This window comes from Cucurbita pepo, chromosome 10 (assembly GCF_057944985.1).
Source record: "Cucurbita pepo subsp. pepo isolate OVF chromosome 10, ASM5794498v1, whole genome shotgun sequence".
In the NCBI taxonomy this organism is placed as follows: Eukaryota; Viridiplantae; Streptophyta; class Magnoliopsida; order Cucurbitales; family Cucurbitaceae; genus Cucurbita; species Cucurbita pepo.
The window spans coordinates 2,498,843-2,523,245 of record NC_141807.1 but is presented as its reverse complement, the minus strand read 5'-3'; the positions used below and the strand labels follow the sequence as shown (position 1 = coordinate 2,523,245).

Genomic DNA, 24,403 nt, shown 5'->3' with positions numbered 1-24,403 from the left:
CAAGCAAATGAGCACGAGTAAGAATATCTGAAGCATATTTTAACTGACGAATAAAAAGACCCTTAAGAGTGGGTGAAGAGCGACAATGATAGATCCAGAGACATTAATTATTTTCACAGCACCACCATTGCTAGGAGTAGAAGTTGGCAATGAAACAGTAGTTATTTTCACAGCACCACCATTGCTAGGAGTAGAAGTTGGCAATGAAACAGTAGATGTAGCCGATAAAATTTCAATGGGAAGAGAGGGAGCCACACACCTAAAATAAGGGATGAAAAAAAAATCAAATGTGACATATAGATATTTACCTATAATAAAAAATAAAATGTAATATATATGGTAAACTATAATTCACAGTCAAATATTCTTTTAACACATAACAGGTCGCCACTACTATTTATATGACCTCGACAACATCAAGTCCCCTGGTCAAGACATCCTCGCTACATCTTGATTTCCCGCCATGGCAGCTGTTATTGATGATATCTGCAACAAGGCCTTCTCCAAAAGCTTCATGCTTTTCAAGCCCGAAGACCTTAACGTCTTCGACTTGTTAAAATTCTTGTTCTCCCCCAAGCTCCATGAAAGAAAATTTGTAGAATCCAGCCACCCCGCCGAGTTCAATTTCGCCCACAGAATTCTCATCATCATCACCATCATCGTCCTCAAGCTCCTCCAATTGTTTGCCGCCCCACTAGCCTTCCTTGGCTTCGTCGTTGAGTTCAGCCTCAACTTTTTGTCGGCCAACGGCGGCGTTTTTGGCCTCCTCAATATCTTCCGATGTCACCCCCACTTCCCTCCCATTTACTTAATTAATATTCTGTTTTAATAACCTTAAGGAAAACGAAATAATATTCAAATATATATATGTTGTCTTGTGCAGTGAAGTTGAAACTACCAGACAGCTCATCGGCGGATTACCAGACAGTAATCGGTTATTTGGATGAAAGAATAACGTTAGACCAAAGTATAAAGCCTGGGGATGTCAACTACAACGCTGCTCTCTGCATGATGGCTTCTAAACTGGTCTACGAGAATGAAGCTCGCGTTACAAAGATCGTCAAGGATGTTTGGAAGGTACATAAATCATAATTAAGAGATTGAACATGAGTTTATAAATAAAGAATACAAGACATTTTTCTTAAAATAAAAAGTAAAGTCACCCGATCTTAGGTTGAAAGTGGGCAATATTATATAATTGTGGAAGTCTGTCGTTTGTTACACCATCTGACCGTTTGTTCTTATCATGCAGATGGAATTTTTGGGATTTTTCAACTTTTGGAATGGTAACACCATATTGATTTTCCAGTTTGCTACTCGTGCATGTATTATTGTATGTGCATAAATAAATAAATAATAAATGATGTGTTTTGAATTTGTATTTACTAGAATATATAAAGAAAAGCGCAACACAAGCATTCATGTTGCGGGATAAGAATTCTGTTTGTGACACCATCGTGGTGGCATTTAGAGGCACATCGCCCTTCAGTGCTTACGACTGGATGACCGACGTGGAATTGTCTTGGTACGAGCTGGAAGGGTTTGGAAAAGTCCATGCCGGGTTTATGAAAGCACTGGGCTTACAAAAATCCGTTGGATGGCCCAAGGAAGTAAACGGAAAAGATAAAAACCAGCCTTTGGCTTATTACACCCTCAGAAAAAAGCTGACTAAACTTCTCAAAGAAAATGAGAACGCCAAGTTCGTGGTAACTGGGCACAGCCTGGGCGGCGCCCGAATCCATTGTCTCCTCGGAACCATCATGTTTTTCATCTGGGGTTAGGTTATGATAACAGAGCCACAAAGAACATGTTAAGAACCACCAATCTCCAACTCAAAACAACTGTATGATAATACAGGGAGAAGAAAGAGATACCTTGAAAGCTTGGCAGTGGCGAGTTGTTCAGTATATTTGACCATCTGGGTGCGGAAATTAATGGTTGGATGGTACACTCTGGATAAGATTGTCCCCTTTCAATGCTACCGCCATAGCAGATAGAAATCCCATCAGCCACCAACACGCCAGTGGAAAGAGCAGAGCCCAGTTTGGAGGTGGCAAAACCCCTGTTCTCGGGGGGTGTCGTAATACAAACTTCTGACGATCCCTTTGGTCTTCTCTGTAGGTGAGACTGCAAACCCCTGCCGAAGCCGCTTCCCGGGCTACTAATCCATCGCTCAGCATCCTCCCATTTGGAGGGCGGCGTCCTACCGTAAAAGGGTGAGAAGGCAGCGACAGAGGCATTCCTCCGCCGGGTGTTGCTATTAGGATGAGGTATTCGCTCGGAGCTACAACCCCTTTGGTTCATTACATTGATTTCCCAGTAATTTGGAACACCAGGACTTGGAAACGCACTGAAATTGTAGGAAGAACTGCAAATTCTTTCCTTCATTGTGAACAGTACAACACAGTAACAGTAAAGAGTAACAAGGGTCTCTGCGTCTCTATCGATAGAATTCCGCTTTCAACACTATTCTTCCGTCCACTTTTTGTGGAATATACCTGCGTTCTGGGGGTTATCTGGAAACTTCGTTTTGACGGGAGGCCAGGCCAGGAGGTTGCAGCGCAGCGATCTAGCTTCCCTTGGGTTGCTATAAATTGGAGTGAATTAGCAAGAAGGAAGGAAGGAAGGACACGGCCACATTCGGAATCACATCAGATTTATGAGAAACTAGTTTGCCTGAAAGTGGAGGAACTTGGCATCCAGAATGATGGGAATCCTGCAAAGCACTTCAACCAATTCGGAGTTAAACTTTTTCTTGCTTTGTCGTACATCTATGCCTGAGGGATTGATGGATGAATGGTGTTAAAGCTTTGGGTAAGTTGAAGAGATGGGTACATTTCCAACGTTTAGTTTCAATCAACAATTTGTTTTATAGCAATTTTGTGTTAGTTTACAGTTTTAAGAAGATAAAGTTCATTTCTTTTTTCTTTTGTGTGGGGGTAAAATCTAAAAAAAGTGGAAAAGATTGAATTGATGGAGAGAAAGATTTGTTTTTTGTTCTCTGCCTCCGCCAATGCTTTCGGTGCAAATATATTATTGAAACACTAAAAACAGGGTTCAAATATGGGCTTCTTTCCTTGCCTGCCCCTCACATGCCATTTCTTCTAATTTTTCTTTTGTTTTTTTTTAAGGAATCTTACAAAGTACACATTTTTAATTTAGTTCTAAGTGTGATTAAATACTGCCTATAATTCACAAATAATTTTGTGTTTGACTTGTTTCTTATTAGTTTTGGCACTTTACCATAGTTATTAAACATTAGCATATGAAGAAGCTATTAGTAGAGGAGAATTGGTTGTTAAGTATGCATGTCACCCATTAATAATATAAGATAAATAAGTGTTCTTATCGCTAAAATAAAAAAATTTAAAATGGATGCATTTCCATGTGCAAATAAAGACAAAGTAAAAGAGGCAGAGAGTTGACATGACCTCAACATATATTATCATCAATCTCCATCAATGTTGTGTATTTTAGCTACAACAATGTTTTTTTAGTAGTTAAATATGGTGGAGTACTTGGACAATATGAGTCAACAAAAAGCTCCCTTATGCACAAAAAATTAAAATAAACTTCTAAGCATATACACCCACCTCTAACAATTCACCGAGTGTCTTCATTGGCATACTACCCTATGTTTAATTCTAACACCATTTGTAAAAACTCAAGCCCATTATGTTATATATCGTCATCAGTTTCAAAGTTTTAACACACGCATATAAAAATGAATGCAAGTTGGTAGGTTTTTGAAAGGAAATAAATAAAGTAGTGTGTGTTGAGAGAGGAGGTGCATGTAAGTGTAAGAAGGTGATAGGAAAGATAGATAGGGGTGCAACCCTTTGGCCTTGGGACATGTGCAATGTCTATTCCCTGTTCTCTATAACAGACAAAAATCATATGACTTCAATTATTGTTTCATTTTTTATAAGCGCACACACTCTCTCCAACTTTCAGTTTTTAGTTACTTTTAACTTTTTTTGTTCAATCATCCTATCATCTCTATGATTTTGCATTAAAGTAAATGGATTAAATACAAGACCAGGGACTTCATATCTAATCTTTTCTGTTTTTTTTATAAAGTTTGTTGTCGCTTCCTGTACCTTCCTTCCAGTGTGATACGAAGGATTTGAAGCTAAATGAATGTCAACACCGTGACCAGGCCATGTTACTTGGATCCGACCTAACAAGACAAGCTTGATCTGGGTCAGAAGAGTACGTTAGCCCAGTATCAGAGGCCCATTTGGCCCATACCATCATTTTTTCTATGCGTCTTCCTCCACTGCATTTAATACAAACAGGACAGCGGCGGTGGAGGTGGCAAAATAATGATATCCCCAACTATTTCAATTCGCTTTTCCAATGCCTTCCAACCTTATCTACTTGTAAAAACATCCCACTTTATTTATTACAACCCACGTGCGTAAAATATTAAATAATGATATATTCTAAAAGAGAAAAAGAAAGTAATTTGAATGTTGTTTGGTTTAATCATATACAATGTGGGTAAGAGAATTAAACTTTTTTTTTTTTCCTAATTTTGAAAAACCCATTATATTTTGTCATGTTTAATTATTGTTATTCAATAATTTGCAGAATATAATTCAATAATTCAACTTGAATGCTCCAATTCTAAGGAATTATTAATTTTGGACCATTTTAAAATAATTGTAGTTTTAACATTTTCAGCCACTAATTTTTCTCGTATGGCACCTCCCCTTCCGACGCTTTCAACTGTTTGAACTAATTTTCTCGGGAAAATTTCACCCAGAAAAGAAAAAACATGAGGACATATAATCCAAAATATAAGATTTTTACTTTTAATTTCTAGACGCTAAACGACAGCCCCCTTTGGTTGCATGGAATGTCATGGTCGTTTGGGTGTCCCACGCTCCCGCCTCTCCCAGAAACCCCCTTTCTTGCTTCTATTTCTGTGATTCCAATTGGATTGGAGTGAGACCCAATTCTTAAAAAGAAAAAAAAAAAAAAAAAAAACATGTAACCTGGATTTCAAAATTGACAAAATAATTTAATATTTCTTAATTTCTCATTTATGCGTATTATTCATATACATACATACATACATCATACATGAACGGATCCTTTTTCCATTAGTGTACTATGGTTTATACATATATATATAAATAAATATAAAATAGTAATGACTGTGGGTGTGAAACAAATTTAAAACCCAAGACCTTGAAATTTTAAAAACAGGCAAAATGAGGAATCTTGGCAGATGGGGGATTGGGATGCCCTTACTACTATCACCCACTAACCGACTCCGCCAGTTTCCCGATTCTTTCCACCAGCTCTGGAGACAGCTTCTTTGCCGGTTTTCGTTCCTTTTCGGGTCGATGATCGAACCCCAGAGCGTACGACACTTCTTCGGAGCTCCATCCCGCTTTTCGGAGAAGCTCCGAAAACCGATCCGTTTTTACAAGCAGAGCGTCTAGAACCGCCTGGTTGTCCACTATGACCATCGCTCCTTCGAAGAATCCGGAGGCTGACACTTGTACCATCTCTGAAATGTCCGTTTCGCTCCATCCACCTTCTCTCAGTCTCGATCCTATTTCTTCAATGTAGTCCTTTACCCATTTCGGAATTCCCGATCTCGGCATCTCGAATACCCTATCCGGCGATGAACACGCCGACGACAACGAGTTTCTCCGCCGCCGATCAACGGCGGCGTCGCTCCAGAACTCCACCCACCTCGGCGTTCTTGCTCCGGTGTCCAGGCTTCGTCGCGAGAAGTTAGAGGAGCCGGCCGATTTTTCGCTGATGGACCTTTGCTTTTTGAGAAAGTGGGTATCAGATTCGGAGCTCCGAATAAGGAATTCCCGCTCGAAGAAATCGGATAGATCCAGACCGCAAAAGGAGATCCGATTCTCATCGACGGAGAAGATTGGGTTCCCTGCCAGAGATGGGTTGCAGGGAATGTAGCAATGACTGAAGAGGGGAATCAAAAGAGGCGCTCTCTTCAGAGCATTTCTCGCAACCCGTAGTGCCTTTTCCGGGTCTAAGGGCCTCGGACCCCATGACTTGGACCAGAACGTATTCTTCGCGATTTGGAAACTGATGGCCGCAATTGGAAAATCAAGCGTGGCTCTAAGATGCTGCCTGGCGCCGGAAGCTCGCCAATCGGGGAAGCCAGGACCCACCGGCAAACCAGCGGACAGTACGGCTCGGAGATCCGGAGGGAAAACGAAGCCAAACTCAGCCTCGGCTCGAGCGAACTCAGCTACGGAGAGGCCCGGTTGCACCTGGACGCCAGTGTTGCGCATATGAGTGATGACCTTCTCAGCCAGAGAAGAGAAGGAGAGAAGGCCGGCGCGTGCAGGATGAGAAGGAGTAACGGCAGCAGCACGGGCGGAGAGGCGTCGGAGTCCGGCAATATGTGCCGGATTGAGACCGACTATCCTACTGTCAACATCCACCATTGAATGGAGCAGTAAGAAATAGAAGAAGAAGAAGAAGAAGAAGACGGGAAGAATTTGGGGAGAAACAGAAGGTGAGGTACTTATAGAGGTAGAGGGCGGAGAGGAGAGGTGTAGTGTGGGTGTTAAAATGTTTAATGCTGTGGACCCCACCTCAGATTTTAAGACACTGCTTTCTTTTTCTGTACTGATTTAATTATATTTACCTCATAAAAATAAAATAAAATAAATAGAAGCAAAAGGAAATCAGTTGTACCGTTGAACGTGATACACAACTGAAAACAACAAGAAACATGTGATTGTCACGTGAAGTCGTGTTACAAGAAAGCCCCAATTGTATCATTTTCACACATTACAATAACATGTATTTCTTGAAAAGCTTTTTTTGATCCAAACTTAGGGGCTTACCTTTTACCATATATTATGAACCAAATGTGTAATAAATACAAGCATCACCTAACATATTTTCTTTAATTATAAATTCTAAAATAAATTATTTTTAAATTTTTAATATTGTTTTTCTCGTTAAATTTATATTCATTTTTAATATCGCAACTCAATTATAGAAAATAAAGATTTGAATTCTTCGTCTTCACACAAACTTTTTAATAATTTCTTTAAGAGTTAAAATACATTCAAGTTGTTATTAAAAAATTATATCGTCCCTTGTGCTTCGCTAAGCAACTTATTTCACAATTAATTTTCATAGGTAGATGTCTTGGCATCATGTAGGGAATGATACCGAAACAACATCTTTTTTGTTGCTTAAAACTTTAATTGAATTGAATTAGAATATAAGTAAGAGGGGTATGATGGTAGGCAACTTGAATAATAATAATAATAATAATAATAATAATAAATTCATCAATTATTATGGTACATTTATACCTCCATAAAAATGTTGTTGTTGGGTTACCAAATCCTTAGTATTCTTGTTGTTGGCAAAATGGAGTTTTTAATTCTTCAAGATAATTACACAGAGTGTATGTTACAAACCCATTGTCTTTATTATGTTATGTTTATGAGCATGGATGAAGAGTAGTTTGATAATTATTTAAAAACTATTTGAAGTAGGTGGGCAATAATAAAGTTCGGGTTGGTGTGATCGTGTATAGAGTGGGTTGAATCCATTGAGCTGCTTCGATTTTCAGTAGGAACAGGCGTGATTGTGAAAGTGAGATGGGAATGTGTGTGTGTGTGTTGAAAATGTTAAGAAAATTACTCCAAAACTGAGTGGAAGTGGGGATGGAAGGAACATTCCATGCAGAAGAGAGTTTCAAGACTTCAAAGGGGAAATGACAGCAAAGGTACCAATTCAAGCACCCCAAATGGTTTTGGTTAGCCTTTCAAAAACATGCTGTTTAAGCGTACTATCATCATCAACATCAGCACACCACTTATCAGCACGTCTCCACCTCTTGTTTCAGAATAAGTCTATCACTACTAGATATTGTCTCCACCTCTTGTTTCAGAACAAGTCTATCACTACTAGATATTGTCTTTTACAGTAAAAGGAAGTAAAAGGAATGAAAAATGATGAAATAAACTTGAAAAAAAAAAAGGCAGAACGGCGACAGGTCAGCATGACGAGGTCCAACCAAAGTTGAAGTCTTTATCCCTGGCCTACCACCAACCCCAACCCGACGCTCCCTATATTCCCCTTTTAGTCCACTCCATTAAGAAATCCTCATTCAATTGCTCTCTCCGGCGAGGTCTCCGGACCCCCGGCAGTGCAAACATGTCGGATATTGACGATCTCCGCTCACCGCCTCCGGCCTTGGCACGGCCTTTCCCACTCTACAAGCACTTGTCTTGGTCGCCGGATGCGGACCGTGAGGAGGCCTGGCTCCGCCGCAAAACCCAAAGCAAGATTCGGCGGAGCAAGAGCGTGACCGACGATGACTTCGAAGAACTCAAAGCCTGCGTTGAGTTGGGGTTCGGATTCAACTCTCCTGAGGTGGACCCTCGACTCTGTGAAACTTTCCCGGCGTTGGGCTTTTACCACGCCGTCAACAAGCACTACTATCGCACTCTCTCGAACTCGTCGGCGTCTCTCTGCTCTTCCCCTGTTTCGGACTCTCTTTCTCCCTCTGCTCAGAGTAGCCCCGCCGCCATAATCAGCCTCGGTATGTTACCCTCTTTACAACCCTTGAAATTGAATAGTGAAAATTGTAAGAATCCAACGGTCTTGATTTTACTTTTGTCTGTTTGGGTGTCGGGAAATTTCGAACTGGGTTTTCAGGGGAGAATCCGCAGACGGTGAAAGCAAGGCTGAAGCAATGGGCGCAGGTGGTTGCTTGTTCAGTACGGCAGTATTGATTATTGCCGATCAATTCATCACAAAATTTGTATCATGTTTATTATTTTTCTTCCCAAACTTCCGTTCTGGCTTGAATACAGATTCTAATCAACACATACACATTTAATCCTCAATTATCCAAGTTCCTTTTTTTCTTGAATTCTCTGTTTCTCAAATTCCGATCTCAAGTCGACTCCAAAGATATATATTAACATATTATATTCAGCGAACACAAGAAATTGACAGAATGTGGAGGCAGCTGGCTCTTTCTTCCTTTTGAAATCATGTAGATATTCTTAGGAAAAGCTTCCTAGTTAAGCTAGCTAAACGAAGCTTATGAAGCAGGGGAAGAATTGTTGGATTGGGTGAAGTCAGAGCACCAAATTATCGATTTGGAAAAGTCTTGTTATGATAAATTGATGTGGGTAAAAATCTTCTTTTGGCTATTTGTTCAATGAAAAGGATCTTTACCCTTGTATCCAAACTCGTTTGTGTACCTTACCCCAATATTTTCTCTGTTTATAGAGCATCTTGGGCAGTGGTTTCCAGACCACTAATGGGGCTTTGATGGATGGAAAGTCCAATTGGACCAATTCTGGGGCTACCGACAATATATAATACCCACCATGCAGAATAACTATCTATTACATTAATTCTACATTCTTACACATATTTTAATGGGTATTTTTAGGTTGGCGATCAAAGCTGATATCATATTTGCAAATTGTTCTTAAATAATTTGTAAATATGGTGTCACACTCCGTATATAGAGGTATCCAAAGACTAACCGACCATTCAATGTAGGATGAAGAAAACCATTGGAAAACTATCATAAAATTAGGCCGCTGGTAATCTAGCAAACCATCAAGTCGGTGCCTCACACCTACAATGCCCGACTGCTCTGGTACTGTACTAGACTGACTATCGGCCTAGGAGGCTACTTTGTTTCTTCCAAAATTGTCATGGTCTTCTAGGTCTCTAAAGTGGTTTGACGGTCTTGACATGGATTCACGTCTCCATGTTTTTTTTAGTTTTGACTCCCTCATTCTGGACTTATCAGGAACACTAAGAAAATCACCCTCTAATTATGTTTCATGATTCTATTGCACTCAGGTCTAACTAAATTGATGTTCTCACCCTAGCTTTAAATTGTTCCTACTTCTTATTCTCTACAAAGAGAATCACCCCTTGAATTACCTAAATTAATGTTACAGTCAATCATGCCTACAATCACGCACACGCTCAATAAAGCGAAGTTCCATTTAATTTGATTAATGTACCAATTTCCTTTTTGGTCAAAGCATACAATTTTCATGTCTAAAAATTGCATGACTTTACTACAAATTCTGTCAGTCAAAGCATAAAAATTAATGGTAGATGGTTTTGAACTCTTCAGTCATATGGGCTTGAAGATCCATTCAAAACCAAAATTCGAGTGCAAGTTGAAGCAACAATAATTAAAAGAATTAATGTCACAAATTTCAATATCACAATGGGAAAAGGAAAATAAAAGGATCTTTCTTTAAAGTCAAAACAGGGAATATTAATTAACTCTCATATGTTTCACATTTGGAACAAAATTTTGGGTTCTGGGTCAACTCTTGTTACTTAAAATATGTAAGATGAAAGGACAGAATTTGAATCTGTAAAAATATCTGACAATCAAACTCAAATGTTGTAAGGATTGTTTGAGAAGATTTTGAGAAATTCCTATTTTGGAAAAATTGGTGGAATTAAATGCTTCTCAAACCAGAAAAAAACCAGCACACACCTGTCTTGTCTTTCTGCGAAAATGCTTTTTGATTGAATACGATGATGTTTCAAAAGTCAATTTCCTAAGATTTCAGATTCATAATAATGCATCCATACATTATTTAGATAATAATCATGAATTTATAATTTGTTATTTAGTTTATGCAATTATGGATAATTAATTCATACTGGCTAAGCTAAGGTGAAGCCATTGCCGACAGTTTTCTAATATTCTTCAACTGTTTGAATGGTTGAATAATCTGTATTGTTTAAATTGAATTATCCTCGAGGGTAGGCGCTTTTAATTGACTCTGAAACAATGCACAATACAATGCCTTTTTGATCTGTAAATGTTTATATGATATCATTGGTGACACTCGCGTTATATATATTGAAGAATGGCGAGGTGATGGGGATATGTTTGGTTGCGTACTTTGTCAAAAGGTTAGGCAAAAAGTGGAATAGAAAAGGGAAAGAAACGTCAAAAGAGCAGAGGCGGAGGCAGCCTCCAGGTTTGGGGCGGGCTGGGCTGGGCGGGCATTCCAATTCCACGGAGAGAGATGTGGAGGCGGTGGCAGCGTGGGCGTTGGAATTTGATGCCCATCACATTGACCTTATAATATATAATATATATATATATATATAATTCCACAAGGCTGGGCTTGGCTTGGGTCGTTTTGGTATGGGGGTGGGGCGTCAAAACTACGACCAACAACATGTTCAAAACAATGTGCTGTCCAAATCCCACATTCACACAATGGTGTCTGGTATTTTCAGCGCCCCCCTCTTGGAGTTTGGTGACCTCCTAACATTTCTCTTACTCTACCTCATACAGTTTGGTTGTTTCTGGTAAAAAAAAGAAAAAAAGAAAAAAGGGTAATAAATTTAGAAGGGGGTGTTGGACAAGTGTGAACCAGTCTTCAATCTTCAGGTTCGGCATGTCCGTGAAAATGTTGGAGAACACAAATGAAACGTCTCTACTTACCTACTACGCCCTCCTTCCCATCAAATTAAGTTTCTTTTTCTCTTTCTCTTTCTCTTTCTCTTTCTCTTTCTCTTTCTCTTTCTCTTTCTCTTTCTCTTCCCAACATTGTGCTTATCTTAAACTAAAGAAACATTTGTGCTTATCTTAAACTAAAGAAACATTACAAAAAAGGAAAAAACAACGAAAAAATTGGATTACAATACAAAAAGAGCCCCTTTTGTTTTTCCAATCTTTATCTGCTCCATCTACTGCTCTGTGTCTGTATTTTCAAAGGGTTTGAATTAGAAGCAGGTATTAGTGGAGGAGGGCGGACTGGTTGTTTCTGTTCCTCCCCCCCTTTTCTTTAATCTATTTATTTTACTATATTCTTTATTCCCTTCTATTTGTTTCTCAACACTTCTAGAAGCAACTCCCACCTTTCTTTCTCCCTTCTTCTTCTTCTTCTTTTTAAAAAGGGCCCTTACTATTATTATTGTTATTGTTACAGGAAGTGGGAAAAGAAGAGTTCCATTCTAATTGCAATCTGGGTTCAACTGTTGTTCCCATTTGTGGTTATGATCCATTTCTTCCCTCCATTCCGTCATGGAATTTGACAGACCCCTTCCCTCCATCTCCGGATTCTACTGCTGGGGTTGGGAATTCCTCACCGCTCTTCTTCTCTTCAGCCATCTCATCGTCTTCTGACTCTCTTCATCCGCTATTTCTCTCTATTTCTTCCTATTACAATATTGTTTTTAGCTCCCCTGTTTCTTCCCATCAATGGCACAGAGGTCTCTCCCGGCGCCCTTTCTCACCAAGACCTACCAGCTCGTCGACGATCCTGCCACCGACGACGTCGTTTCCTGGAACCAATCTGGCGCTACCTTCATCGTCTGGAAGACCGCCGATTTCGCCAGAGATTTGCTTCCCACTTATTTCAAGCACAACAACTTCTCTAGCTTTGTCCGTCAGCTTAACACTTACGTAAGCCAACCCACCGCTCTCTCCAAATTTAATCATGCAATTAATTTGCTCCCTCTTTTAGTTTATCAAATACAAACAACTAATATTAGTTTTGTAATTGATTCAATTTCTTATTTACCCTTTGGATTCACACCCTTGTTGGTGTTCTTGTTCATCTTTTTTAATTTGTTCATATGAACTATTGGTTTCTGCATTTTTACAACCACAGGATCACATGAATTTAGTCAAGGAATGATAGCGTAGAAAAGTCGTGAATTTCACACCGTCCAGATGCCTCTAGAGACTTCTTCACACATTTTTTATATTGTTCAATTTTTAAAGCCACGTGTTGGATTGTTCTTTGTTTTTCTCCCACTCCCACGAAATTGCCGCATGTCTTCATCCGTATACCGAATCTTTATCAATTAATTAATTGAATTAATTGATTTTGGGTTATCCCTAATCCAGGGGTTCCGGAAGATAGTACCGGACAAATGGGAATTCGCCAACGACAATTTCCGACGGGGCCACAAGGAGCTCCTATCCAAAATCCGTCGCCGAAAGACGGTCGTGATGTCGCAACCGTCGCAGACTGCTCATCCCGGTAAATTCGGAGGAGGAGGCAACTCTTCGCCGTCAAACTCCGGGGAGGATATCGGATCGACTTCGACTTCATCGCCGGATTCGAAGAATCCGGGATCGGTGGAGATGGGAACGATGGCACAATTCGCCGATCTGACTGAGGAGAACGAGAAATTAAGAAAGGATAACGAGATGCTGAATTCGGAGCTGGCACAGACGAAGAAACAGTGTGACGAGCTGGTAGTCTTTCTGACGGACTATTTGAAGGTGGCGCCGGATCAGATCAACAACATCATGAGGAATCGTGGTTCGGGCGAAGATCTGAAAGGCAAGGGTAAGATCGACGAGGAGGAGGAAGAAGAAGAAGAAGAAGAAGAAGAAGAAGAAGAAGAAGAAGAAGAGGGGAGTGTAGGTAACGGCGGCGAAACTCTGAAGCTGTTTGGGGTTTGGTTGAAAGGGAAGGAGGAGAAGAAGAAGATGAAAAGGGTGAGAGAGGAGAAAATAGGGTGCAGCAACGCACCACATGCGAAAGCAATGAAGTCGGTTGAGATGCACGCGCCGTTGATGACGAGCAGCAATCTCTGCAACTGACGACGACCGAGCAGAGCAATGGAAGGAGACGACGGCGTTCGTAGAATTAAACTAATAATAATAATAATAATAATATATTATATAATCTGTAGAGAGTTCAAAGGGACTAGATATCAATATCGGTTTTGATACTGATATTGATGTTGATATTAGTAATATGTAAAAATTGTTATATTGTAGGAAGTAGAGAGAGATGCATGTAAGCAAGGGTGGATATCATCAAAGGTACTAAGGGTATCCCATCCCATCTCTTGATTCAAAACATATTTGCAATGTTTCAACAATCCTTTCAATTATCGCCAATATTTGTCAACATATTGACACATCAAAGTGTAGTTTGATTTCTTTTATTAAAAATAAAAGAGGAAATTGATTCAGTGTCAAGTGTGCAGGGGCAGTGAGGCCTAGACAAAGTTCGTTTCCTCACACCTGTGGTTTCCAAGCCTGTTTAAACGCACTTGTTTCAATGAATAATGCACAACATTCGTTCCATCATCTTCTCGTCTCTTCCATGCTCTCTAAAAATGGTGCATTAATTCAAACACCCACATTTTATCGACATCGATGTCTATCTACATTTGTATAGAAAGTGAGACCCAGAAAGAATTTCTACCGAGCATCGAGCATCAACAATATTTTAAAGCAGCAGAAGAGAAGAGAATGAAATCAAATGGAAGTGGACATTCAAGGGAGCAGAGCAGAGGCCTTGGAAGTGGACATTCAAGGGAGCAGAGCAGAGGCCTTGGAGCAAATGAGCTGCTGATAGTCGAGACCCAAAGGGGGTCGGTCGCAAGGGTGTGGTTAAGCACTTTCCACACGACCAAGCAAGCCGCCAGGGCTTATGACAGAGATGCAATCGAGTTCCGTGGAGATAAGGCCAGGCCCACCGTGGGTCTGGGAACCCAATTTGGAAATCCAGAAATGACGGCGCTTTCACGGAAACCTGGCCAAAAACACAATTTACAGTTCATAGGTATGCTACAATCAAAGAGAGTTTTTGAACTTGGCCATCCAGCCTTAGCTTAATAGATTTAGATGCATAAGAATCTAAGATAGAAAGACAACTTAAGAAGTAGAAAAAATGACATCAAAATTAAGCGAAAGTTCCCACCAATTTGATCATTTGATAGCATGGCAGATATTACCTTAAAAATCAGCAATATGAGTACATCAGTCCCAATAAATAATAAACTTTCTTCTTTTTTTGAAACCGACTAAAACTTCATATCATGATAGACGACTGTCCCATGTCCCGGCACGTAACTTGGACGAATGAAATCAAATTATCCCTTTAGTCTGGAATGGCAGCCCAATCAAACTGCAGTAGCAGTCACCACCAAAGTTCATCGGCCATTCATCCATAGTGGATGGGTCTCTACAGACTGATTAATTCCAACACACTTTACTAACGGAACATGAACACAAAAACAAAAAACAAAAACAAAAAACCAACCAAAACTTTGATTTCTGGACTGAAAACAATCCGTTCAATGCAAATCCGAAATCTAGGCAAGCTCCCTTTCTATACTCTGAGATTCCCGCTTGATGGTTGCTTGGCCACATAAATTTGCTTCATTTTTGCAGAGGAAAAGTTCTTTTCAGCTCCAGACTGGTTTCTTCCCATGAACCCTGTTCTACGGTGGGGCCATTCGCTGCCACCTGAACTATTCTTTTGAGAAGCACCACCTCTCTGATAATTGTATCCAGAAGAATGACTGTACTGCTGGGCGGGTATGCCCTTATGCTGAGGCGACTGAGATTTTAAATTGGTGCCTGCATTCAGGCTACTGTTGCTGCTACTGCAATTCTGAACACCAGTCTTGCCAGCATCAGTAACCGAGTTCACTGATAAGCTCTTAATGTCAACATTTGGTACTGAACCCCCAGAACTGACGCAACTCGAAGCATCAACTATTCCAAGTTCATCTGGAAGTTGGGTGACAGTTGCATCGGCTGCCACAGTATAATTACGCTTGTGGTCAGAGGCTACAGAAGGTTGTGATCCAGGAAACCTATTAACTGTAAATGACGGGTCAGCAGATGATGCATGACTGAAATGCGAGGGAAGAATGCCCTCTGCCTGCTGCTGCAAAGGCATGGACAGCGGCACAGGCTGAACAGAGGATGCTGAAGAAGGCCAACGAGCTTGGACAGACATTTCAGGAGAGGCCTGCAAATATTAAGCAGCAAACCATCAGGACATTTTGTAGCAGAAAAAAAACAATTGATTAGCACAACTGCCAATCCATGCATCTACTTCATTATGTAATACCAGAAATACAGCTTAGAAATATAGATAATCTCGAACCTTACATTTCTTCCACACAAAAAATGTTCTCCCTCGTGATCTATACAATAAGAAGGCAACGAAAAGGGTAACAAAATAAACGAACTGTACCTGGAACGGAGAAACGTCGAACATAGCTAATGGAGAAGCCATTGGCAGTAGAGGCGAACCAGGTGCAAGATGCTGGATTGGAGGTAAGTTGGTGGGCATGCGTTGAGCTGAAACCATATTTAAATTCTTCTGATCCCCTTCAACACCCAAAGAAGGCCCAGGGCTATGCTTCCAGTCAGGCTGTTTTCCAGATGGAATATAAGTAGCACCCATGAAACTCAAGCCAACTTGCCCGAACTGTCCAACAGGAGCAAAGTGATTGTATACAACCATGTGCGGAGGACCTTGAACTCCTGGGATACCTCCAGGACTTATGAACGGACCAGTAAAACCAGCAGGAGGCCCGTAGAATGAATCGACACCAGAATGGCACTGTTTCCAGGATCCAAGAGGGCCAGGTGCTGGTGCACTGCTTTTTTGTGTTTGAGCTTGGGTGGTGGATACTGACTCATCATGCGGTCCAAAAGTAAAGACAGGACCTCCCAACATAGGATTGATCTCATAAAAGGGAAATTGGGAAGGTGAACCTCCGGGGAAATGTGAAAGCATCTGGCTTGAAGAATTCTGTGGACTCGGCAAAGATGGCCACAGGGAAATTGGGGGGGTCTCAACGGACAAATCTGCAGGAAGGGCTACAGTAAGAGAGTCATCCGCCCTTGTTTTGCTAGCAAATTGCTGATTACCAGCAGAGCCTGTAACACAGTAATGCAGTAATCAACAAAGTCGTATAACCAAAAAAACAAACAAAATAAAAGGTATAACTACTCAGCTTCCAGTACCTGCTATTATAACGTTAATATCTCCACCGCCAAAATTGTTGGTATCAGTAACTGGAACAGAGCTCGTGCCAAGCCCATTAGTGACTATCTCATCACTACTGATAGCTGCAACAGCAACGGCAGAAGCAGCTGCCTCAGCTTCAGCTTCACTATCTTCAATACGAGTACGAGATTCAGAATGATGTTTCTCTTTCTCAAAGAAAAGATGACAATCATTCTCCGCACCAGAAAGCTTGTGAGGAATTTGCATGTCTGAGTGACAGAGACCTGTGGGGGCAATCCCAAGCAAAGTGGAACAGCTATCAGGAGGAAGAACTGTTGGAGATGTGACTGCACCTGTATACATAATTGGAAAAAAAAAAATTAGAATTAATGAAAGTAAACTCCTCAAATCAGTACCTCCGATACTCACCAAACTGAATTTTCTCCCCCGCAAGCAGAGAACTGATTGGATTAGCAGCAGAAGAAAATGATCTATCTATTGCTAAGATAGATGAGGATGGCACAGTAGGATCACCAGCTAAGCTAGAATGATCTCCTACCGGAGGATGTAAATCAAACTGCGCAGGCTTCATAGCCTCATCAAGTTGGGTCTGTGTCAGAGCCATAACCTGCCAATGAATCTAATCAGTTTGAAATTATATCAGATATTACAACATATAAACAAGTAAAAGCACATTAGAAGTATAACTCTAAGTAGCAAGTACAGTCAGCTTGAACTTAGATAAAGGTTCAACACTTCTTGCGCTCAAATTGAAATAAACATGAAGCATCGATAGAATAGAGGTCTTCTAACATAGTAACAACAATATTAAAATTGCCTATAGATCCACAAAAGTAAGCAATGAACAAATAACGGTAGACAAGGTCAATATCAAAATCCCATATTTACATCCAGAAATATATGCAATTTACAACAATAAAACTCAACCAAGGTCTCCATTTCCACCCCGGTACCTGTTGGTTTATACGTGAATTGCCCCAGGAAGGAAAAGATGATGGAACATTATCCAAAATATCATTCTTCTTATCAAACATCAAGCTTGACTCGAGATTTCTTCCATCACTAGTTGCCAAGGCAGGGCCACTCGTCTGGATAGACCTGTAAAATAATATAAAATATTTGTTCAGATCTGAAAGATGACAATGCATGAAAGTTCTTTCATAATGAATACCAACCTAGCAGTATGTGATCGCTCGGTCTGGGAATCAGATTTCAGAGCAGGAGTCCCAATTGGGGCCAATGGTTGAGAGACTATTGAGGAACTAAGTGCACTTGACACCACAATATTTCCCGAACCACGTCCTCCTCCATCAGCAGCAACAAAATCAGATCGAGTTCTCTTCACTGTTTCTGCGACCTTAGCAGCATAAACTTTGCTTGAATTGACAGAGGACAATGCAATTTTCGAAGTAGATCGACTTTTTCGTGGGATCTAAAGAAGTACTCATCAAATTTATTAAATTTTAAACTTGTAATAACAAAAATAAATAAAAAGGAAAGGAGAACGTATAAACCTTTGAATTGTGGGACTTTGCCTTGATCTCTTTCTCTCTTTGTTCACGCCTATCATTCAGCATCTGCCTTTTAGATCGTACCTCAATGAAATCATCCTCATCACTGGGAGCTTCTATGCCAGGTTGCTCAAATACACGTATGATGCCACTCTGCATAGGGGCATCAACATCCTCCCCAGAACAAATATTCTTTCTGAAGTTACTTTCCCCATAATATTGGCTTCCCTGGCTCTTGCCCAAATACTCTTTTTTCACTCCCTTTTCAGACCTATTGCCAGCATCAAGCTCAAGAGAAGTACTTGCCCCAGAGCTTAATCCTTCAGGCTCTAAGGCTCTTTTTGATGGCTTATTAGATACGAAGACCTTCCTAGTCCCATTTCTGGCAGAATTGACAGCAGTTCTTCCACTAACAGTTGGCTTATCGTCTACCTCTACATGGTTAGAAGAAACTTGACTACTAGACAATTTTTTATCCACAGTTTCCCGAACACGAAACTCAGTACGTGGAATATTGCGCCTAGGCCGCCTCTGGAATCCACCAGTATCTAAGCGAGTAGATTCGGAACCTGGGAATGGCAATCTAGATCCAGAATTTTTTACTGTAAAGACATATTTTTTCCCTCTTCCACCAGGAAACTGACCACGAGCTTTTAACCCACTCAAACCTTTATCTCTTGATACAGAATCCAGTGATCCCATCCCATCCTGAGCTCGACCTTCAGATTCTTTCCCCCTTGATACCACATAATGATTGTCTGAAGTTGAAACATGGTGTCTTTGATGTTCTGCTTGAAACCCTGGTTCAGATCTGGAATTGCTCTCATCAATGCAAGAACCTGCAGTTTGATACTGCTGAGCCATAACTTGGCTTTCTATGCTTTCAGTTAATGGTAATGACGACTCCCCTGATGAGTTCACATTCAAAGATCTTGACACAAGGCCTTGTTGATTATCCATCAAAAGAGGCAACACGTCATTTTTCCGAGAATTATGAGCACAGGTTTCCTGAGAAGTTTGAATGGGCAGAGCATCTCCTGGGTTCTTATTTAAAGGAAAACCAGTTTGAACAGCTGGTGGAACAAATGTCAGTGGTTGAGGAGCCAAAGGCAGTACACCTTGGGAGACAGAAGAGGTATACCTTAGCTGCCCAAACTGGAATAGAGGGGGCTGTGATGAATGCATGTGAGTCATAGATGGGGTCATCTGAGGATGCAAATGAAGAGGCATCTGTATAGAACCTATCTGTATGGCTGGTACAGGAGATGGAATGAGAGAAGGACCTGAGAATAACCCAAACTGAAGCTTAACAGGAGGCTCAGCTTGACCTGAACCGGCAGCATTTGGCACAATAACTTGACCAGATGAAGATTGTGAGGCCGTTAAAACTGAAGATGAGATTGGCTGCTGAACAGACACACTAGATCTGCAAGAAGAATTTCCTTGCTCGTTAATTTCAGGTTCTGGCAATGCTTGGGCAGTTTCAGATTGCATAACCAAGTCCTGCATCTCCTCAGGGTCGATCCTTATTTGAGAGGAAGCATCCTCGTATTGACAGACTTTACCATCAACTTGCAATCCTTCAGAAGACCCCAGCTCTTCCCTGATGCAGTTTGAGATTTCTGGTGCGACAAACATATTTTCCTCATTTCCTAAAATTCTTTCAAACTCGTCATTTGGCATCCCCACTTCAACACCTTCGTTAAAACCTAATACCAAGTTATCTAACATATGGGGTGACCCTTTATCATCTAAATGCAAATCATCAAAATTCTGTGCAAGGTCAATGTTCTCGTCCTCTCCTTCATGGACCTCGTCTTCTTCTCGATACCCATCATCATCTTCATCATATTCTTCCTGTTCCTGCACATGTTCATCTACAACACCCCATTCATCTTCATCGCCTGTAGATGCCCTGGTAGAGGTAATCATGATCTCTTTACCAGCCTTGGCAGGTACAGCAGATTCATTGTCTTCTATTGACAGTGTGCCTTCTCTGCTAGCGGATAAAACAGGAGAATCTCCAGAATCATCCAAGTCCTCGTGAGATAAATGAGTTGGAGAGGTTGGGGGGCTAAATACAGAAAGGGTTGACTGTGAGTCGCACCGCAGTGTTGTGTTGCCATCTGGTTTCTGCTCCTCATTCTCACCATTCTCTAAATTAACATCAATTATCTCAGGAAGTGTACGATTTTCATGATGAATATACCTTGTCTGAGAAGTAGAAACATTCCTGGCCAGATGATCGTATTGTATCTCACTTTCTGCAATATCCCGGGTAACAGATGTGAATTCACCCCTCACAGAAGATTTCTGTATGGAAGCTACAGATGGAGGAGGAAGAACACGAGGTTGCCTCTGGGAATAGCGTGACCTTCCAACAGAATAGGACCCATCAGCCTCAGAAATTGGATTTACTCGTTCAGGATAAGGAAAATAGAAGTTGTTGCGACCACCCTCCTGCCTCCATCCATGATCACCAAAATTCTCAACATTATCCTGAAATTCAGAGTCGAACTCTTGGCTCCTGTTATACTGATCACCACCCCCACTAAGGTTAGGTCTCTGCCCTCTTAGCTGAGAATAATCATCAGATTGTGGTTCTGCCATGCCTCTTCTATTATATATTCTAGAAGTTGTAAGTCCAGCTCCCCCATAAAACTCTTTCCTAGAAGATACACGCCCACCAGTTGTTGCCTCCCGCCTTGGACCAGGGTAGCCAGTACTCTGATCCTGTAGAACAAATTGAGAGCCACTTCCTCTGTCATAAAAATCTCTTCTCCATGAATTAACAGACTTGCCTCTGTCACCGAAGGAAGGAGAACCATCGCTAGAAACTTGAGTTCTAAGGCCCACCTCAGAGGGCCTATTTATGCTAGATGACTCAGAAGAAGGTGATGTAGTGATTCGCTCCACCATCTTTTCACCATCTTCCCAATCAACAGTGTCCGCCAACCTGGAAGCATCTTTTACAACACTGGAAATCTTCTTTTCAGGAATATCTGAAGTCAAAGTGCTTGATTTCACAGCTTCAGCCTGCCTCTTGGCCATTCTTTCCTCTAATTCTAAAAGCTTCAGTTTAGCAGCCTGCTTTCTTCTCTCTTCCTCCACAAATATTCTTTGTTTTTCTTCCTCTCTAGCAATCCGAAGTTCTTCAGCTTTTTGTATAGCCTCCAATCTCTCTTGCTCAGCTCTCCATGCTGCTTCCCTGGCTATTTCTTCAGCTCTCCTCTGCCTTTCTTCCTGTTCCCTTGCAAGCCTCTGTCTCTCTTCCTCTTCTCTCCTAGCTAGTTCCAAAGCTCTTTCTTGCTCCTCAATAATTCGCTGTCGTTCCTGCTCTTGAATCTGTTGAACTCTCTCAAGTTCGGCCTCAAACGAATCTCTAACAGGGTCATGAAAATCAGTTTGCTTAATCACATCCTTCTTCCTCTTAACCACCCCAACAAGACCACCAGTATAAGGATCTCGTCCATCAAAACTAGAGCCTCCAAAATCTTTCATAAAAGGATCTTCCATGTAAGGTTTCTCAATCTTGGCAAATGAGCGTCTATCCCTGCCAAAATTCAGCAACAGATCATCGGCAGGAATTCGTTTCAAACCTGGAGAGTATGACGAGTTTGAAACTGAAGTATTGTGTGTTTGACCCCTGAACTTATTGTGCTGCTCACTACCATGCTTGTCTTTCACAGTCCAATCTGGGTCCTGGGAGTTATAAGATTCTGACGCACTGTTCCAGGTTTGCCGCCCAAATCCAGTATCCCGCCTCCCAACTTTAGGAGCATGTTCTCGAAACTGTGAAACATGCATGTTATCAGCATTTGTTTCTCGATCAATGCTAGTGGGCCTTCCTGCAATATCATTTCTATCATTACCACTGTCTGAACCAAATCTATCTTTTGGTATAGGATTGTTTTTCTGGAAGTTTCCTTCCCAGCCTTCCCTACTAGGCGTTCTTGCATCCCGACCATAAGGGTCCACTTTATGAATATCACTGGAATGAAACTTCCCAGATTCATCATCCCGTGGATGCCATCTCTGAGAAAAATTATGAATGGGCTTGTGGGGAAGAGAACTAACCCAAGGCATATCGAAGTCCCTCTCCCAATAAGCCTCGCTCTTCGGATGCCCTCGATCCCTTACCCTGTCAATCAAACCATGGCTTGTATCACGTTCATCATCAGCCCAGTCTGATCTAGGATTCATCGAGACTAGTGGTAAAGGGCCTGGGAAAATATCTTCCTGCTTCCGAGATAATTCTGGTGGTTGAAAACTCCCGGAACTAAAAGAGTTGCCATTTTTTGCATTTTCACTGGGAATACTTTTCTTTGATGACTGAAATTTTGAGCGGGCATCTATACTAGAACTTAAATGAGAAGTATCCCTCTGTTCTTCATATGAAACTTCAGCCGCATGCTTCAATTTAGAACTCAAACCATCTCTCTGTTTCTGAGAAGGTGCAGCAGCAGAAGGTAAAGTTGCTTGCAAGGATGGGAAATCCTCACCTCTCAAAACGGGGGCTTTTTCAACTGCAGTATGCACCTGAGATGAAGCAGAAGTAGACACAACTGGCCCTGCCGTACTAGCACGAGCAGAAGGAGGCATATACACACTACTCCCACCATTCACCCCATCAACACTTCGCAAAGAAGGATCAATTTTATCAACTATATTACCACTGAGCCCTTCTTTCTCTGGAAGATCGTTGGTGTGCGGCTTTGTCCAACCCAAACCAGCTGAAGTTGGCCTCTGTCTGTTTCCCAGAACCCCTCCACCAGTTTGCCCAGCACCGGAACCCAAAGAATCTAGTCTCTCATGTTCTTTTCGCAATGAAGGAAGATTCAAGGGGGGTGGAACAGAAAGCTTCGGCCCAGGTTTCTGGGAACTGCGGGGCCTCGACAGGACCACCATTCCTCCGCCGGCCCCATGACTACCAGGTCGCGTTCGATTTGATCCATATGAATTTGAATGAGATGAATGATGATGATGAGCCTGTCCATACGATTTGTTGAGATTCACGGATACAAACTTGGCCCCGACGCCAGGATTAGCCATCGCAGGGGGCACCCCAGAACTGTAATCCGCTTGGCGGATCCCGATTCCTGCCAAAGCATCAAAAGCCTAACTTAGCAACTCAAAGATCCCCCTTTTGGCAGATCTTAAAGCAGATAATCGATCACAGATTTAAAGAAGACTAATAAAAAAAAAAAAAAAAAACAATGGTAATGTTACGCCCAATGGACTCTCCCCCTCCCTGATGAATAAAAATAAAACAGAGATTAGTACGGATTACAGATTCAGAAGGCTAACTAACAACCGATCTAATAAACCAATCAAATGAATAAGAGCGCCAGAAGTTGCCGCCCTGCTATTAGGGTTTCACTAAAATCTATCGTAATACCAGACGGGGAGAGGAGGAGGAGAATCTACCCGAAGAAAGAGGGAGATAGTAGAAGGAAGAACTTACCTCCAATAGTCTGTAATTTTGAGAGATTAACGTGCGCCGTGGAGAAGACGTCTACAGTGAGATGAAAGAAAACCTACTCTAACCCGGAGGAGGAGGAGGATGGGGGTGGAGAACAGAAAAGAGGGAGAAAGCAACGAATAGGCAAAACCACGAAAACAAAATAATCAATTACTTTTTCTTTTCTTTCTGCGTCGGCCCTTTGTTTTATATCAATTATCACTTTCGCCCCTCAATTCCTTCAAAATTTAATTCCTTCAACTTTTAAGATTTTCATTTATATGACTTCATATTTTCTTCACAATCATCCCCCTTTCTTTTTTTATCTCATTTTTTTATGCCAATCTTCTATTTTCTTACACAAACAAATAATAATAATAATAATAATAATAATAATAATAATAATCCAACCTTCTAGTGTTTTAAAATAAAACCTCTCTTAACCATTTTATCTCTCTATTTTGTTAAACCCTTTTCTTTAAAAATATAAATAATAAATAAATAACGTGATGAGAAAGGCTCCCAACTAGTTTTCATTGTTTTATTTTTCCAAAAATTGAGGGGGAAATAAAAATTAACAACAAATTTAGTGTTTTTAAAGATCAAACTGGCCAATATATCGCTATACGGTTGAAGCCAACAAAAATAAATCTAAATTTTATTGT

General features: G+C 41.0%; 5 protein-coding genes across 6 annotated transcripts; 3 read left to right on the top strand and 2 right to left on the bottom strand.

Moving 5' to 3' along the window:
• The first annotated feature begins 435 nt into the window (after window positions 1–435).
• Window positions 436–2,781, top strand: LOC147790458 (triacylglycerol lipase OBL1-like). The gene is made up of 7 exons (XM_087127596.1): window positions 436–782; window positions 884–1,077; window positions 1,253–1,286; window positions 1,390–1,776; window positions 1,858–1,922; window positions 2,122–2,216; window positions 2,337–2,781. Exons 1-7 carry the CDS (start codon window positions 464–466, stop codon window positions 2,779–2,781), a joined length of 1,539 nt encoding a protein of 512 aa, XP_086983722.1. The 5' UTR covers window positions 436–463.
• Window positions 2,782–5,085: 2,304 nt separating this feature from the next.
• LOC111804154 (uncharacterized) lies at window positions 5,086–6,717 on the bottom strand. Its single transcript, XM_087127475.1, has one exon. It carries the CDS (start codon window positions 6,435–6,437, stop codon window positions 5,265–5,267), a length of 1,173 nt encoding a protein of 390 aa, XP_086983601.1. The 5' UTR covers window positions 6,438–6,717; the 3' UTR covers window positions 5,086–5,264.
• A 1,363-nt stretch (window positions 6,718–8,080) lies between these two features.
• Window positions 8,081–8,893, top strand: LOC111804129 (uncharacterized). Its single transcript, XM_023688829.2, has 2 exons — window positions 8,081–8,560; window positions 8,677–8,893. Exons 1-2 carry the CDS (start codon window positions 8,173–8,175, stop codon window positions 8,751–8,753), a joined length of 465 nt encoding a protein of 154 aa, XP_023544597.1. The 5' UTR covers window positions 8,081–8,172; the 3' UTR covers window positions 8,754–8,893.
• A 3,189-nt stretch (window positions 8,894–12,082) lies between these two features.
• On the top strand, window positions 12,083–13,900 carry LOC111803679 (heat shock factor protein HSF24). Its single transcript, XM_023688195.2, has 2 exons — window positions 12,083–12,433; window positions 12,881–13,900. The coding sequence occupies exons 1-2, from the start codon at window positions 12,230–12,232 to the stop codon at window positions 13,583–13,585; spliced, it is 909 nt and encodes a 302-aa protein (XP_023543963.2). The 5' UTR covers window positions 12,083–12,229; the 3' UTR covers window positions 13,586–13,900.
• A 778-nt stretch (window positions 13,901–14,678) lies between these two features.
• LOC111803678 (uncharacterized) lies at window positions 14,679–23,914 on the bottom strand. 2 transcript variants are annotated; one of them, XM_087127369.1, is made up of 8 exons: window positions 23,742–23,914; window positions 18,281–23,376; window positions 17,942–18,198; window positions 17,720–17,864; window positions 17,175–17,385; window positions 16,763–17,098; window positions 15,984–16,675; window positions 14,679–15,755 (listed from the first exon to the last, which is right to left on the bottom strand). In XM_087127369.1, exons 2-8 carry the CDS (start codon window positions 23,327–23,329, stop codon window positions 15,108–15,110), a joined length of 7,338 nt encoding a protein of 2,445 aa, XP_086983495.1. In that variant the 5' UTR covers window positions 23,330–23,376; window positions 23,742–23,914; the 3' UTR covers window positions 14,679–15,107. The 2 variants fall into 2 exon arrangements, with proteins under 2 accessions (XP_086983495.1, XP_023543957.2); XM_023688189.2 differs by having other exon boundaries at window positions 17,175–17,373; window positions 23,742–23,913.
• Between the last annotated feature and the right edge of the window lie 489 nt (window positions 23,915–24,403).

What these genes read in the sequence shown, in the direction of transcription:
- LOC147790458 (XM_087127596.1), top strand. Translation starts at nt 464, where the DNA reads ATGGCAGCTGTTATTGATGATATCTGCAACAAGGCCTTCTCCAAAAGC. An exon ending in TCGTCAAGGATGTTTGGAAG is followed by an intron (nt 1,078 to 1,252) that starts GTACATAAATCA and finishes CTTATCATGCAG; the next exon opens with ATGGAATTTTTGGGATTTTT. An exon ending in CGGCGTCCTACCGTAAAAGG is followed by an intron (nt 2,217 to 2,336) that starts GTGAGAAGGCAG and finishes TTGGAACACCAG; the next exon opens with GACTTGGAAACGCACTGAAA.
- LOC111804154 (XM_087127475.1), bottom strand. Translation starts at nt 6,437, where the DNA reads ATGGTGGATGTTGACAGTAGGATAGTCGGTCTCAATCCGGCACATATT.
- LOC111804129 (XM_023688829.2), top strand. Translation starts at nt 8,173, where the DNA reads ATGTCGGATATTGACGATCTCCGCTCACCGCCTCCGGCCTTGGCACGG. An exon ending in CGCCGCCATAATCAGCCTCG is followed by an intron (nt 8,561 to 8,676) that starts GTATGTTACCCT and finishes CTGGGTTTTCAG; the next exon opens with GGGAGAATCCGCAGACGGTG.
- LOC111803679 (XM_023688195.2), top strand. Translation starts at nt 12,230, where the DNA reads ATGGCACAGAGGTCTCTCCCGGCGCCCTTTCTCACCAAGACCTACCAG. An exon ending in TCCGTCAGCTTAACACTTAC is followed by an intron (nt 12,434 to 12,880) that starts GTAAGCCAACCC and finishes TCCCTAATCCAG; the next exon opens with GGGTTCCGGAAGATAGTACC.
- LOC111803678 (XM_087127369.1), bottom strand. Translation starts at nt 23,329, where the DNA reads ATGGCTAATCCTGGCGTCGGGGCCAAGTTTGTATCCGTGAATCTCAAC. An exon ending in ATTCACGTATAAACCAACAG is followed by an intron (nt 17,386 to 17,719) that starts GTACCGGGGTGG and finishes CAAACTGATTAG; the next exon opens with ATTCATTGGCAGGTTATGGC. An exon ending in TATTAACGTTATAATAGCAG is followed by an intron (nt 16,676 to 16,762) that starts GTACTGGAAGCT and finishes ACTGTGTTACAG; the next exon opens with GCTCTGCTGGTAATCAGCAA.